This window comes from Pygocentrus nattereri, chromosome 9 (assembly GCF_015220715.1).
Source record: "Pygocentrus nattereri isolate fPygNat1 chromosome 9, fPygNat1.pri, whole genome shotgun sequence".
Taxonomy (NCBI): domain Eukaryota; kingdom Metazoa; phylum Chordata; class Actinopteri; order Characiformes; family Serrasalmidae; genus Pygocentrus; species Pygocentrus nattereri.
Genome location: NC_051219.1, coordinates 16,793,290 through 16,809,899, shown reverse-complemented (window position 1 = coordinate 16,809,899; position 16,610 = coordinate 16,793,290). Strand labels below are relative to the sequence as shown.

At 38.2% G+C, this 16,610-nt stretch overlaps 1 protein-coding gene across 3 annotated transcripts; it reads left to right on the top strand.

Annotated features, from left to right (window-relative positions):
- Positions 1 to 9,799: 9,799 nt before the first annotated feature.
- Positions 9,800 to 16,276, top strand: r3hdml (R3H domain containing-like). 3 transcript variants are annotated; one of them, XM_017694177.2, is made up of 6 exons: positions 9,800 to 9,865; positions 12,170 to 12,457; positions 13,146 to 13,264; positions 14,850 to 14,952; positions 15,441 to 15,556; positions 15,696 to 16,276. In XM_017694177.2, exons 2-6 carry the CDS (start codon positions 12,191 to 12,193, stop codon positions 15,820 to 15,822), a joined length of 732 nt encoding a protein of 243 aa, XP_017549666.1. In that variant the 5' UTR covers positions 9,800 to 9,865; positions 12,170 to 12,190; the 3' UTR covers positions 15,823 to 16,276. The 3 variants fall into 3 exon arrangements, with proteins under 3 accessions (XP_017549666.1, XP_037397506.1, XP_037397505.1); XM_037541609.1 differs by having other exon boundaries at positions 9,811 to 9,874; XM_037541608.1 differs by having other exon boundaries at positions 9,856 to 9,938.
- The last annotated feature ends 334 nt before the right edge of the window (positions 16,277 to 16,610 follow it).

Below are 16,610 nucleotides of genomic sequence, written 5' to 3'. Positions count from 1 at the left end.
AACTTATATTAAATGTGCTATACCTGCAGAGGCCTGATTTTATGTTTTTTCTCTTAATGTCATATACATTAAAATGTGCATATAGATTTTGTTCTCTATAGATTATTAATATCTTAACTGAGAAAATCAACAAAAGCATGTGCCAAGAATGCTTTGCATATGACTGTATATGAGGGGCCCAATAGAGATTTGAGAGGGCCTGAACTACTTAGCTTGGTGGAAGAATTGTTTATTGTGATTACTAAGGAAAGTAATATTTATTGAACATCCACAAATAAAATGCCTAAAAATATGCTTTAATCATACCTTTCTCATTTAAAGAAAGTGTTATTTAATAAAAACGATAATGCACCACCAATTTTTGTATCTTTGTTTCTTTTTACTTTTACTTATTTTTTATAACATTGTAACTTTGTAACTCTTTGATTGTACAGCTGCCACATGTATGAAATGTGCTCTATGAAAAAGTTGAAAGTGCATTATTATGGTAATGCATATACTGTCCTGGCATATTATTTTATTATAATCTTGTAAACATTTGTTCCAAACTTTTGAATGGTAATATACAATAGCAAGCTTGTTTTTGTTTGGTTGGACCTCCAGGTTGAGTGCTGAATCAGTAAGACTCCCGCACAATTCTTCTGATTCCAGGAAAGGCTTGTTCAGATGTTCAGAAGGAGCCAATTGTCAGTGCCAAAAAAAACAAAAACTCTCCATCATGACAAGCAGCTACATCACTCTGCAAATTTGTTCTTGGGTCGCCAAAACAAAGTTTGGCCCACTGACATGAGAAACGGGTCACCGCACAGCAGCAGTGGACAGCAGGAGCCGCAAAGCAGGGCCCAGGGACTCCTGGATTTATGCTTAGTAACATGCTTCATGCGGAGACCAAGAGATGCAGCCCCTCCCCAGCCTCTTTTCCTCTTCTTTTGCAGCCAAGGGGATAATCGCCCAGCTGTGAACTTTTTCACCACCCACTCTTTCTCTCTTCACCATCCGTACTTGCACAATATTCTTTCTTTGTGAATGTCAAATGAGAGAAGGCAAGCAGATGCAATCAAGGTAATTGCTACAGAGTAAGGCTGCAGAATATATTTGCTAATTGTTACAGCAATGTTGGCCTGTACTGATATTTTATGTAGCAGTCATATGCAAAGCTTTCTGCTAAAATTAAATGTTTTGTCCTCCTCTGCAGTGAGCAAACTTAGAAATATTTGCTGTGTTTTCTGAAAATTTCTATTTGTTGCATTTAACATACTGGAAAAAACAAAGCATTTAATATATCGCTGTTGTCAGAACAAACCTCGCATTTCCAAAATGGTAATTTTACAGGAGAAGAAAAAAATCTACTTTACTTTTAATGTTAGTTAATGGAACCATATTTTGTCCAAGTATTTTGCAGCTGTTTCTTTTGGTCCACTCATCATGAAATTTGCACACAATTAATTAGGTCAAAAACTGAAAATGTGGCCGACCACTTCATGGCTGAGTTGCTGTCTTTCCCAATCGCTTCCACTTTGTTATAATCCCACTGACTGTGGAATATTTAGTAGTGAGTTAATTTCCCGCCTGGACTTGCTGCACAGGTGGCATCCTGTCATGGTACCATGCTGGAATTCACTGAGCTCCTGAGAGCAACCCATTCTTTCACTAATGTTTGTAGAAGCAGTCTGCAGGCCTAGGTGCTTGGTTTTATACACCTGTGGCCATGGAAGTGATTGGAACACCTGAATTGACTGGAACACCTGGTGACTGAATACTTTTGGCAATATAGTGTATATCTCAATCGCTGTGGTCTAATTTCTCAGACATGTGCCAATGATGAATCACCTTTTAAAATTCCTTTTAGTCTAGGCTTAGACTTGTAAAGGGAAAGGAAATGTGAAGGGAAACTGAACCTAAATGTAGCAGTGCACTTACTATACTTGTATGTTGTACACACTGTCCAGCTCTACTACAGAGGCTTAGCTTTAGCTGGCCTTATTTTCAAACCCACAGTTTCTTTTGGTCCACTCATCATGAAATTTGCACACGATTAATTAGGTCAAAAACTGAAAATCGACAAAAACGGAGATGCAAGGTTTTGTTCCAACAAAAGTGATCAAATGTGCCATAAGTTTTCCACAAGCCATATATTCCTGTTCAATTAAAAGCAAATAGACAGTAACTTTCAGCAGTTTTCAGCAATTCAGCAAATAGACAGTACAGTAACTTTGCATTAAAATGTGCAGAAGTGTGTTCACTTATTTTCACTTCAATAAAAAAAAAAAAAAAAAAAAAAAAAAAATATATATATATATATATATATATATATACATACATACATATATATTTGACCAGGGGCGCACAAGCTAACATCTGTATGCAAATGAGCCCTCTAACCAATCACAATATTCCCGATGGCCAATCACAGATTTACGGATGAAGTATTTCTGCTGCGATCAATCAAGGTATTAACATAATCCAACAAAGCCATATTACAATGTTGTATTAATGATTCACCAAATTGTAAGACTGATATCTGATATCTGGGTAGCAATTATGATATCTGGTATCAGTGCTCTGTTAAGGCACTTATGCTTAATAATACCAAAGTACATGCATAGAAATATACAGTAGAGGCTACATACCATTGTGGAAACCAGGGAAGGATGTAGTTATTCAATGTTTTAGGCAGACTACTGGAATGAGACCCCCTGGATGCAAGTTCACTACAAAAAATATTGTTGGTGAATGAAATCATCTTAAATATATATAGGATTATTGTAAGAATATTAAAAGATTGTTTAACTTATTTCTAGACATGAGTAGATAATTTGGTTCAGAGTAATGTAGAATTAACGAGCAGTGAGATGACTTTTTTCCCTAATTTAGATTATTGTTTAATTGCCTTGCTCATACCAGTATGTCCAACGCAGGTGTGTCATCATCTTGGCCCTGCATAGGAATAACTGAAAATAGCCACTGCAGTTGCAAGTAGCAACTATTTTAAAAATGTATATATTTGGGTATAGGTCATATATCATCAACTTGTACAGTATATCTAATCTGTATGTTCAGAGACTAGGGCCCTAGTCTCATGGCTCAAGACTGCCCCTGGTAGATATCCACGTGTTTATACTGACCATACATGACTTAGCATGTATTCACACCAAGATAGTACTATTAATAATAATACTAGTAATGTAGTATTGGATTAATGTTATCTTGAGTTTTTAAACACCTCAGTGTCACAGCTGGACTGAGAATAGTTCCAACAAGCAAAAATAAACAGTCAATAGAGTCCTGTGGGCAGCGTCCTGTGACCACTGATGAAAGACCAGAGGATGACCAACACAAACTGTGCAGCAGCAGATGAACTACTGTCTCTGACTTTACATCTACAAGGTGGACAAACAAGGTAGGAGTGTCTAATATAGTTGACAGTGAGTGAACACAGTGTTTAACAACTTTTAGCAACACTGCTGTGTCTGATCCACTCGCACCAGCACTAAACACACTAACACACCACCACCACCACGTCACTGCAAAGTTCTTGTGCCATTAGTTTTAGATAACAAGCTATTTTTTAGATAACAACGCTTTGCACCACAGAATCCAACGCTTTGCATTGCGCTTGATGATGTAGCTGCTCGGTCATGGAAACCCATTCCATGAAGCTCTCTACGCTGTTCTTGAGCTGATCTGAAGGCCACATGAAGTTTGAAGGTCTGTAGTGATTGACTCTGCAGAAAATTGCCGACCTCTGTGCACTATACGCCTCAGCATCCGCTGACCCAGCTCTGTCATTTTACGTGGCCGACCACTTCATGGCTGAGTTGTTGTTTTTCCCAATCGCTTCCACTTTGTTATAATTCCGCTGACTGTGGAATATTTAGTAGTGAGTTAATTTCCCGCCTGGACTTGCTGCACAGGTGGCATCCTATCATGGTACCATGCTGGAATTCACTGAGCTCCTGAGAGCGACCCATTCTTTCACTAATGTTTGTAGAAGCAGTCTGCAGGCCTAGGTGCTTGGTTTTATACACCTGTGGCCATGGAAGTGATTGGAACACCTGAATTGACTGGAACACCTGGTGACTGAATACTTTTGGCAATATAGTGTATATCTCAATTGCTGTGGTCTAATTTCTCAGACATGTGCCAATGATGAATCACCTTTTAAATTCCTTTTAGTCTAGGCTTAGACTTAATGTGAAGGGAAACTGAACCTAAATGTAGCAGTGCACTTACTATACTTGTATGTTGTACACACTGTCCAGCTCTACTACAGAGGCTTAGCTTTAGCTGGCCTTATTTTCAAGCCCACTGATACAGGCTTCTACTCCACAACATCAGTCTGGCTGCACCAAGAAATTCATTTGATATTGCCGCTCAACATTCTTCTGCATGTGATGATGTGTGATGACAGAACTATTAAGTATGTGGCAGAACTGACATGGATATGCCTGTTGCTAAATATAAGTACTACACTACACAAGGCTTCTTTGTAGTCTTCAGCGTAGGGGCTTGTTGTGCATATCTGTCATGCTAATACATAAAACTGTCCTGTATCCCCAGGAAACAGTGTTTACCAATGTAACTATGATAGATATTACAGCAAAACATTTGCTCAAGCATGGAGGTATCATAACGGAAATACCCATCTAGATGTGTCCGTGTCTGTATATCCGTCTGAAATATGAACTGTTAAAACTCCAAACCAGAAATGATTCCATATTGAAGGTTATCTGTTGCACTTTTGTGGCAAACAAGCCTTGCTGAGTAGAAAGGAAGCAATCTAAACAGATGTGACCAGACCTCAGGGTGAACTTTGACCCTTGAGACTAGAGGCTCTTGGTTGACCCTGAGAACTGCTAACTTCAGAGGTTTCTTTGAGAAAACACAGCCCGAATGGTCGACACTAAATCACAACCTGACAGGGTGCTACTAGCTGCAAAACCCTTGTGGTAAAATCCTGTAGAATGAGTTAGCCTAGGCAGTTACGTTTTGAGAGCACAGTGATTTCCAGTAAATGGCATGGCATGTCCTTGTGTTTACAGGGTCAAGATTCCACCAGAACAGGAGACAGATCTGAGGAAAACTGCCTATCCTCTTAAATGGCTGCTTGTTGCTGGTAGATGGTCATTACAAGGTTTCCTGACTGTTAACTTTGAATAGGTCTTAGTTTCTGGCACCATTTCACTTCTCTAGCATTGCATACCAAAACGCTATGAGCTTTAGCTTGAACACATTTGTCTGGTTGCACAAAACTTAAGTTTTCCCTTAAGACTGGCCTTAAGTATTTCCTAAAGTTAAATGCATGCAGAAAAAAAAGCATTAAATGGCACTTAAGGGCTTCCTGAAGTGAAATTACCATTCATCTAATATTTCAGTACTCAGGTATTAAACTACACTATAGAAGTTTTGAGAATTTGAATGCAATGCGTGGAAGAAAAATTTTAATGTCGGTTGTGCGTTGGGCTGCTTTTGGAGTGAATTAATTACTGTGGTCATCATATCTTCATCAGTATAATGCAGACCTTCTTTTCGACCTCACACTTCTGACTTTTATTACTTCAGGCTTTCATCAGTGTATACATATATATATATATATATATATATATATATATATATATATATATATATATATATATATACATATATATATATATATATATGGCATAATCATGCATGTTTAAATGTACCAAAAAGAGTCATCATTTATTTTTATATGGCCATTTTCCAATAGCCTATTTTTGTCACTATGCTCTTAAGACTGATCTATGTGAATGTCATTTGTCCTGATTGCCTGACCGCTTAACAAGCAACATTTCACACACCAAAAGCTGAAATATACGGAGACTCAGATCAAAATCCTCAAGGAATAACTAAACTTCATCTAAATGTTGAGATTGTCTGAACACTGCAGTGATACATTTACTGCCTAACAGCCAAAAACAGCGCAAGATTTAACCCCACCCACCACACACACATCTTCAACTCCACTCACTATGCTACAGACTGTGTGCAGTAACAACACTCCTTATCACTTTAATCTTAGTAGGCGGGGCTAAACTGCTGTAGGCTAAAGTGGTGCTCACATCAAATGCTGTTCCTAGTGGTGACATCAAAACTATACATTTAAAATGGTCTGTTTATGCATCATAGTTGTCATATGTGGACTGTATGGACTGGGGAGTGAACAGTGTGTTTTAAATTGTTTTTTAAATTAAACTTTTATTTTAAAAGCAAGAAGAATTATTTTCTATGATATGGGCCATTTAATAGGCAAATATTTTCCTAATTATTCAATTATTTTTAAAAAAGGTTTAATGGGTGATCCATTGGAAGATATTAATAAAAAATGTTTTCTCCAGATTATTCTCCACATCAAAGCTTTAATAACAGTATAATTAATTAACCTCATTATGTTTCTCTGTTGAGCAGCAGGCTAATGCTCATAAAAGTACTCTCAGTACTATTCCATTTCTGGACTGGGATGCTCACATTGACCTCATACAGTAATGCTGTGCCAGGCTCTAGAGTGTACCTTGGCACTGGCAAGAGTCTAGAAAGTGGCTGTGTTGCACATGGCACAATTCCCTTAATCCTCCCAGGAACACTAGACAGCTGCTGCACTGACTTAACACTACATGACTTAAAAAATGGCCTGTCTTATATCTTTCCTTTATTTTAGGCCCGACATGCACTTATTGAACCTTTTTATTGCGTTTAAGTCAAAAGTGGTTGTGACAGGAAACATTGAGAACAAGATCAAGTGTCCAAACAGATGTGCTACAGGTGGTTAAGTGATAAAAGTGCATATGGGACCAATATACTGTGTCACATCCATGTCTTTATAATAACTTAAACAGATCGGTACTCTCTTCTCTATTACTCAAACTATAATGGGCTTAGTTTACCTTTGGAAAAAGTATTCTCATTAGTTTACCTCCATGTTACTTTCACACTTCTGTACCATATAAACAGAAAACCCAACACTGCTTTCAGTACTTTATTTAGAAAGACATAGCCAGTCAAAAATCCTGGCACTATCCTTTAAAATGGACACAGCCAGCTATACTGATTAAAGTTCTGAACAGCTAATGCTATTTGAAAACCGAGGAACTAGCCAGTAGAAACAATCAAATCCAGCTGCTTTGAAATAAAATCTTTAAAAAATGTAAAGCTTACAGAACTGTTTCTGAATGAAAATCACACAAGGATTTTATCTATCAGTTTCATATTAGCCCAATTTGTTTACTTGTCGTGTTTAGCACTTCCTGCACTTCTGCTGCTCACATTCACAAAGAATGTCATGCAGTCAGCTGTTGGACAGTCTATTTATAGACAGACAGACAGGTATGGATAGTCTATGTATAGAGGAAACATGTCTTAAATGCATTGGGTGTAATTAATTGTGCTCTGTTAGAGACGTATGAGTAACACAAGTAACAATATTATTATAAAGTCAGTAACTATAACTTAAACATGTGTTTAAACTGTAATGCCTTGCACTTCTTCATTAAAGATAAATGATTAACATGCCAGTACTGTTATCTTCAAAAAGTCTGCATTTACAGTGATCTTTCAGAGGTCGAAGTTGCCCTGCAAGCCTGTTTAAGGTCCAATATATGGATTTCAATTAACTTGATTTTAGACTTTTTCTGCAGGCCCCCTCATGACCATTCACTAGCAGATCAGAAATTGACTTTTTTCCAATTTTTGCCCAAATTTAGTCATGTTTAATTTCACCCACTAGCCAAGTCTTCCTCAAAGTCACAATACCACCAATGCTAGGAAACTGACATCTAGCACATGTTTCCTCCCAGTCAGAGCACCACTGCATCCTTTCTAACACAACATTGATGAACAGCTCAAAACCTTTGATGGAAAGTGCTAACTGCTGATTCTGTTACATTAGCTAACAGACGGTTACATTAGCGTTGCACTGAGTGATGGGGGAGAGGGAGGACCATCCCATACCCACCTAAGAAAGCAAGGCCAGTTATGCTTTCTTGGCCTACTGGCCACAGTTGGCAGTGGAATCATCAGGGCTCTAACTCACAATCTCCTGATGATCTGACTAATGCTTAGGTCTCAGATATTTTGTATAACTATCAATTTCCCTATAAATTTACTAGAACACTGTCGGCTCTGTGTGTGACATGTGACTCTGTGTTGAGCTGCTAGTGAGCATTGATGATTGAAAGGGGAGGAATGTACAACACAGAGGAGTGTACAACACGACTGCAGCTTTATTGATATCAAAAATCATGTACAGCTGCCACAATATAAAAAAAGGACAAACACAATAAAAACACATAAATGTTGACTTGCTTGCTTACCTGTGATGACACATACCATCCCTTCTGGTTTTCTGAATTATACACATTTCCATCCAAATTTTTTATAAAAGAAAAAGTGGCATAATTCAACTGACGGAACTCCCAAAACAAAAGATACATTTTTTTGGCTACTGTGGTGATGGAGTGGCAAGATACCAGTGGCCATTACTGCCAAAATAACCACTTTATGGAATGTGATGCTTCTTAAAGAGATATTATTGGGTTAACTAAGGTGAAATCTCAAGGGAACGTGATGGAACCCAAGTTAAACCATGAGCTGTAATCCCTGGGCAAGGCTGAAATAAGTATGATTCAAAGAAATGGGTCTTGAACAGATGCAGAGGTGATATACAATATACAACAACCAAAAGAGCCTGAGGACATCCTGAGGCATTAACTCAAGCCCCTCGTTGGAGCTACCTGTGCACATGCCTGTTCCCACCTACAAACTCGCTTACAAATAACTAACTATGCATTTTAGTGAAACATACCTGTGAATGTGACCTTATTTTCAAGTGCTCAAATGCAAACTGCCGATTTACTAAGCTCCGGGATGATTCAGTATATTGTAAGCCAAATTAATGTCTTCATAGCCTAAGCAGATTTGTAAGTCTACTAGTAGAGTTGGAGAGTCTGATAGAGCTGCACTAGTGAAACTGCAGTGCATAATCCAAATGAATAAATGTGCTGGTTTATGGAACCCGATTATCAACTTTTTACGCATAGTGCATACATACTTCAAAAAGATGGTTCTTTGAGGATTCTTTAGTAATGAAAACGGTTCTATATAGAGCTGTAAACACACAAAGACCCCTTTGCATGATTAAAGGGTACTTAGCATCGTGAAAGGGCTCCTCAGTCTGATGGAGATTGTGTTGTTTATGGTTCTGTATAGAACATTTTTGAAAAAGGGCTTTATATAGCACTAAAATGGTTCTTCTATTGTAACAAGCTTGTATCATAACTGTAGCACAATCCTTTTCAAAGAGGTTCTATATAGAACCCTATACAACACAATCTATATCAATTTGAGGAACTCTTTCACAATGCAAAGTACCCTTCAATCATGCAAAGTGTTTGTCTATGTGGTTACAGTTCTATATAGAACCATTTTCTTTTCTAAAGAACCCCTGAATAACCCATGTTTCTATGAGTGCAGAGGTCCAACAGTGCAGAAAAATGTCTGCTGCCTCCTTTCCAAATTGTTAAATTCTTACATTCCCATTGATTACTTTTGTTTGGAAGAACATGTCCATTTGTGGGTTTGGCCCAGGATGGAGAGCGTGTGCTGAAAAAGCAAAGAAAACTCCCATCAAATTGTTTCACAAATCCAGAGACTGTCCCTCTGGGGGCAGAAAGAGCGGACTGGGTTCTTCTTCTTCTTCTTTGTTGACGTCAGATGGCCTCAGTGACTTCAAGCCCACTTAAAGTGCCCTGCTGCAAGTGTCAAAGGGTGTTGTTTGCGAAGGCCGGCGTTTAAGTGGAGATCCTTGCAGGCGTTCCCTTCCACCACAGTGCTGGAATCCCTGCTGAAGGTATGCGAAGTAAGGAACACTCTAACTTAGGACTCTCTCTTTCTCTCAAGGGATTGCGGGGCTTCATTCAGAGGTATATTCCAGTATTCATCTTCTCTAGGGAATGCACTCTGGAAGTACAGATGTCTTGCTACTCTTGATCAGCACAGTAATAAAGAGAAAGACTGGTAAAATACTGGAGATGTGGGCTAAATATGCTAAATATTGCAAATGCTGATATTGTTTTCTTGACAGGAAAAGGGTTCATCAGCTATTTTTTGATTAACATCTTAAAATGCAAGCTTTTTATTCATTTTAAGAATTCAAAAAATAACATGAATTATTTCATTCTATGAAGCTGTGTTACACTGTATTATGCTATTATGAGTGTTATGAATTGAAGTGTGGGCCCACATACAGACCTTTTCTGAAGTGAAAGTGCATTTATTGAAGCAAAAGTGATTTTTATATGTCTTTATGCTGCACAGTGACTGGCTGTTTGCTATCTTTTTGAGTTTTGCTCAGTGCTCAGTGCCAGAGCAGGAATTAATCACTGTACCATAATGCTGCTGTACATCTGTCTACTGCTGTAGGGTAGTGGGTGCCAAATCCTGTGCTGTTACAGCAGAGCGAACTCAAAAATATGCAGGGCCTCCAGGTACTCCAGGATCAAGACTGGTGAAAAACCGGACTAAAAAAAAAAAACCAAAACAATATATCAGCTTTCCTTTTACAATATCTTTAGAATTTTTACAAAAAACTTGCGTTTTCATCTTTATATCATAGAGACTACATTGTCCACTTTAAAGGAACATCATAACCAAACGTGCTAAGATGGCTAACAGTGAGCTAGAAGCTAAAAGCAACACTGTATTTGCACAATGCTAACTGGAAGCTATTGAGTTAGAAACATTCCTGGCAATATTAGTCTTTTCAACTGATGCATATTCCTGAGAGAAAGAGAATAACCTATATAACAGTATATAACATATACTAACATGGCTAGCAATGATTGCTAACTGGTTAGCATTCAACTTCATTCAATTTGCCTTTTGGATTGGTGCCAAATCCTGAAAGGAACAGCTTAACCAGAAATGACTACAGAGTCTGTTTTAGAAAGACACCCAACATGCTAACGTGGCTAACAATGATTGGAATTTAAACTACCAGTTAGTAGGACTCTATTACAGTTACTGTTACAGTTACAGTTAATTACTAACATGGCTAGCAATGACTAGAAGGTAGCAGCCACTAGTTAGCATGGCTCTTTTTGGACAATACTAATTGTCCGTTATTCAGTAGCAGTCATTGCTAGCAATATTAGATTTTTTGAGTGATGGATGTTCCGGAAAGGTAGAGCTAAGTATAACCAAATATACTAACACGGAAGCAGCCACCTGCTAACTGATGGGGGTTTAATGACATTAAAGTACCTTTTTCTTTTGGTTCCTGAAATGAAGATGTTAACCAGACATGGCTAACAATGAAAGCTAGCCACCAGTTAGCATGACTCAGTGCATGCTAATTGATGGCTTTTTGGTTAACCCGTAGTTCTGTAACCTAGTTTGCATTGAAGTGCCTGTAGTTACTGAATAATAAGCCGAATTATGTAATAAGCCTGTCATTTAAAGTGTTTAAATGAATTCCAAGCAATGTTAGCTTTTTCAAATGAAGGCTACTTCTAAAAAGAAGAGCTTAACCAAACACTCAAATGGCTAACACTCACTGGAATCTGGCTGCCACTAAGTAGCATGACTTTCTTATACTAATTTATGGGTGTTCAATTACACCAGAGACATTATAAAGGAGGAGACAGGTCACTGGTCAAAATATGAATAGGAAAGCAGTGTAGAGTATTTTGGTCTCTCCTCATTTAAAGATAAAGGAGTCTGGTCTTGCATGGATGGAAATAAATGCAAACTGACTCAATTAGCTTTTTGATTAGAGGCTATTCCTGAAAGGAAGGGTTTAACCAGGCAATTCTGACTCAATTTGCCTCATGACATTCAGTTACATTCATACCTGGCAACATTAGCTTTTTGATTGATGGCTATTGATGAAAGGAAGAGTTAACCAACCACAATAACATGGCTAAGAATAATTGGAAGCATTTGCATAATGCTAATTAGCATTTGGAAAAGGCTGAATTTAAATTTAGTTGATTAGTTGAATTTACTCCTAGCAGTATTAGGTTTTTGATTGGTATTACTCCTGAAAGGACCAATAAGCATGAGTCTATTTGAATTATGTTTAACTGTGACTATTCGCATTGATTGTTTGGAATGTTGGTCTTTTTGACCAAACTATTCCTTTAACATCATATAGGCACTTTTCCAGAGCTGTGCCATGCGTGTGGGCTACACTCATCTGTTCTTGGCTGCCATCTTGTGGGCAACTCCGTGCTCCACCGCAGCCGTGGCTCCCTCTGACTCTGCTGAGCTCACCCTCCTCAGCTCCGCAGGCCTGGAGCCAGAGTTAAACCTGAGGAACAGCAGCGTGCCCCGCAGCCGGAGGAAGCGCTACATTTCCACCAAAGATATGACAGCATTGCTGGATTACCACAATCGAGTGCGTTCCCAGGTCTTCCCACCCGCAGCCAACATGGAATATATGGTAATGTTACCTCCTTTCAGTCACCATACATTGCACATATGGAAAACTGTACTGTAGATGATTCTGCAGTGACTGAGAGAGGAGAAAATCAGTGAATAAAGATCATAAAAATGATATCCAGAATTCCTCTTATTTTTAATGTGGTGATAACATCTCGATACTCATAACATGACAAAAATGTTGTGAATATGTAATTAAAAAGTTGTTTTATATTTACAATAATTAGATTTGTTATTTGACATTAAATAATGGTTCCAAAAACATTACAGATAACCTCAATACCTCAAGTTAATTCACACAATTTAGATTTACACACTGTTTACTAGACACCATGGGGTGTTTTTAGATGTTTTATTCAATACTTCTAGTACTGCGTCATTTTTTTTACAGTGGTGCTGATCCCATCCTAATGACTTCAATCATTTAGACATGCAATTTTGAAATTTAACCTAGACTAAAGTGAATTATAACACTGATGTCATGTCACTCTGTAATGACACCATACAACAGCAGTTATATATAACTCAAATGCTGGAGGACTTCAGTGCTGCCCAAAAGTAGAGTAGGAGTACCAGTTAATTATACATTTAGCCAGTGTTCTTTGACCTAAAAGCTACAAGTATATATTCAGGGTGATCTTCTTTATTAAAAAAAAAGGTCTTTGCTACTTGTCCCTCTCTTTGGACAGGTGTGGGATGAGAGGCTCGCTAAATCCGCTGAGTCCTGGGCCTCTCAGTGCATATGGGACCACGGGCCTCCCCATGTGATGAAGTACATGGGCCAGAACCTGTCCATCAGCTCCGGAAGGTATTAAAGATCTTAGAGAAATGTCTAGTTCTTAAAAACTTGAATGTATTGTTCTATATGTAGCTTAGTAGCACATTATGTGTAGGCTCTTTAAACTTTAAAAAGGTTCTTCACACTCCTAAAAATCATTTATTTAAATAGCTCTTTAAATGGTCACTGAAAGCACTTTTCAGTGTTTACTTTTAGATTTACAATTGGTTCTTCTACTGCAGGGGTTTCCAGCCCTGATCCTGGACATTTTAAAGTTTGTCCAGCTCCCAACACACCCAATCCAAATAATCTGCTAATTAACAAGGCCTTCCTGAGTTGAAGTGGGTGTGTTTAGCAAGAAAACACCAAAAATGCACAGGGCAGGGGGGTCCACTTGGACCAGGACTGGGAACCACTGTTCTATGGCCTCGCTTAATCATTTTTATGTCTAATGCAAGTACTTCATGGATACAATAACTTCCATGGCACTCTTCTAGAAATGAAAAAGTCTTTATTGTCTATTTGCTGTGTAAAGTCTATGAATTTGCCAAATGGCATCATGCATATGCCCAAATGCAGTGGGGAGGCTTTTAAATCTTTAGTCCATGGCCAAAAAAAAATAAAGCCTTCTTTAGTTTTTACAAGAATGGCATGCTAATTCTTCTTGTATAATTTTATATGTTATTTTTTGTGCTTTGTAGCTTGGCACTTGGCCCTTACCATTGCACCACATATGCATAATGTACAGTACTGTGCAAAAGTAAGAGACCACCATTCTTGAATTAATATTTCAGGAGATATTTCTGAGGAGAGTAACTATAAAATAATTCACTTGCATGGGAAAAGGAAAGTCAGGAATCAAGTGGAGAAAGCCTACATTTCCAAAACTGGAGTTCAAACAATGATTCAAAGTTGTAGACCAAATGGAACTCCTAACAACCATGCAAGACCTGGCAGACCACCAACACTGTTACCATCAGATAAACAGTACTTGAAGCTTTGATCTTTGAGAGAGAAGAGAAAATCAAGCTCCATTCTGGCTTCAGATCTGAAAAAAATCAGCAGGTGTTTCTGTCCATCCTTCCACTGTGAAAAGACAACTCAACACTATGAGTCTGAAATGATGTGTGGCTGTTAAGAGCTAGTTACTGAGAAAAGGAAAAAGGAAAGTAGCTGCTGGTGTTTTGAGACCACCACCATGCCAGTCCAGAACGGAACTTCATTGAATGTGTTTAGGATTACTTCAATCATGAGAAGCTGAAATGTAAGCAACTTCTAAGACTCAACTTTGCAGGTGTGTAAAAATATTCCTGCTTTCTTTAAAAAATTGAAAGCAAGTCTCTCAGAAAAGAATGGAAGCTGTAATGAAGGCAAAGCTCTAAAAAATCTAAAACTATAAAAAATGATATATTTAGTTGTTGATTCCTTGGTGTAGTTTTTCGATAAATTTATATTTCTACTTTTTTCCTCATACTGAAAAATGAACTTGTTCTTAATGGCTGTTTTGACTAAAATCTCAACAAATTAAGGGTGGTCTCTGCCTTTTTCATGTCTGCTGTTCTCTCCATTACACATCATATTTTGTCTAAATGGGGTGGTGTCTTCCTTCTCGCAGGTACAGGTCAGTTATTGAGCTGGTGAGGTCATGGCATGAGGAGAGGTATTCTTTCTCCTACCCCAACAGATGTACCGGCTCCGTCTGTTCCCACTACACACAGGTATGGCTCTTACAGGCCTAAAGCAGAACTGAAACTGCGCAAGCTGACATACAGCTTTAGCTGAATCATTTTGACAAGAGTTTACTGCTTCCTGTGCATAGAATCATATGCAAAAGTTTGAACCTCCCTGACAAATTACATGTTCTTTTGATTTTTCAAGTGAAAATAAGTTACGTCCTCTACAGGGAACAAAGTTAAATATGGCTTTTTTTTCTTTTTTGCAAAGTTTTACAGATGCTGTCATGAATATTTACATGTGTAACGCTGTTTTTTTTTTCAAAATAAACCCAATTCATCATGATTGTAATACATTATTTTGAAATGAACTATTGCAAAGAAACAAAGACAACTTGCTTATTTGCATTCAAATATGTTGAATGGCTAGATGTCCCCAAATTTTTGACCGGCACTGTGCTTTACGGTGCCGTTTAATTAAAAGTTGGAGTGCTGTATGTTAACCCATGGCTGATGTTAATCATGGGTTACAGATGGTGTGGGCTAGCACCAATAGGATTGGATGTGCCATCAACAGGTGTTCAAACATGTACGTGTTCGGGAGTACATGGAAACAGGCCACCTTGCTGGTCTGCAACTACTCCATCAAGTAAGACCTAATCATATACCTTCTAAAATGTAACCAAATACAAGTCCAAGTTAACTTTTCTGCATAATTTACAGATCGTACCAGTTTTAGTGTCAAAGTGCTAGCAGTCCTGGTGTAAATGTGCTCTTATATCTTGCAGGGGTAACTGGGTGGGAGAAGCACCATATAAGACAGGAAAGCCATGCTCTGCGTGTCCTTCTGTTTACGGAGGATCGTGCAACAAGAATCAGTGCTCCACATCCAAACCCAGAAAGAAGTGGTTTTAGTAGTGATTAAGTAAAGAAGTGGTTTTAGTAGTGATTAAGTAAAGGCCGAGGTGGTTCAGTCATGGATAAATTATGACTGAAAAAAAGGAACTTCATAGCACAATCTTTGATGTAGTACCACTATAAAGTCAGTTAGGCAGTTGTTTGCTGTGTAAAATGTTGTGTTGTTTTTGTTCTTGTTACAGATTTTATTCTGAATCTGAACTAACAGGCCTGGTGCATTTCACTGCCTGTCGAAACCGAACACTGTCAACCATTAACACCTTCTTTAACTGTTCTAGTCTCAGTCTGAAACAGTCAGTCGTCTCACTCTTTATTGTTTCTTGTCCTTTCCCTGCACTGTTTGCACTGTTATGTATGTTTGCCTTAAGAGTGGCATTGTGGTTAGGTTCATGTTGAGAGTTAAGCACTTTTATGGTTTGTGTACACCCAATAAATTTTCTTTAGATTCAGATTTGTGTCCTGTGGTATCCGAGTTACTATCTTCTTGAAATGTATACTGGACTCTTGTCACATAAGGAGCATAACTTAAAATAACTTTAAATAGCAATAGCACAATGGGTGTCAATGGCCCAATCCCATTTTACCCCTCGCCCCTACTTCTCAGTCCTACTCCTCTGTTTTGTGCATTCCCGTCTAGAGGTAGGGTGTCCCAGTTCTTGTTGAGAGGGGTAGGGCGAAGTGTTAGGGCTACATGGTCCTTCAAATGGAGGTTTCTCAGAAAAAAAGAAAACCAAAGAAAGTGACCAAAGAAACAATTTAAGTAATTTTTTTAGCTAAAATTTACA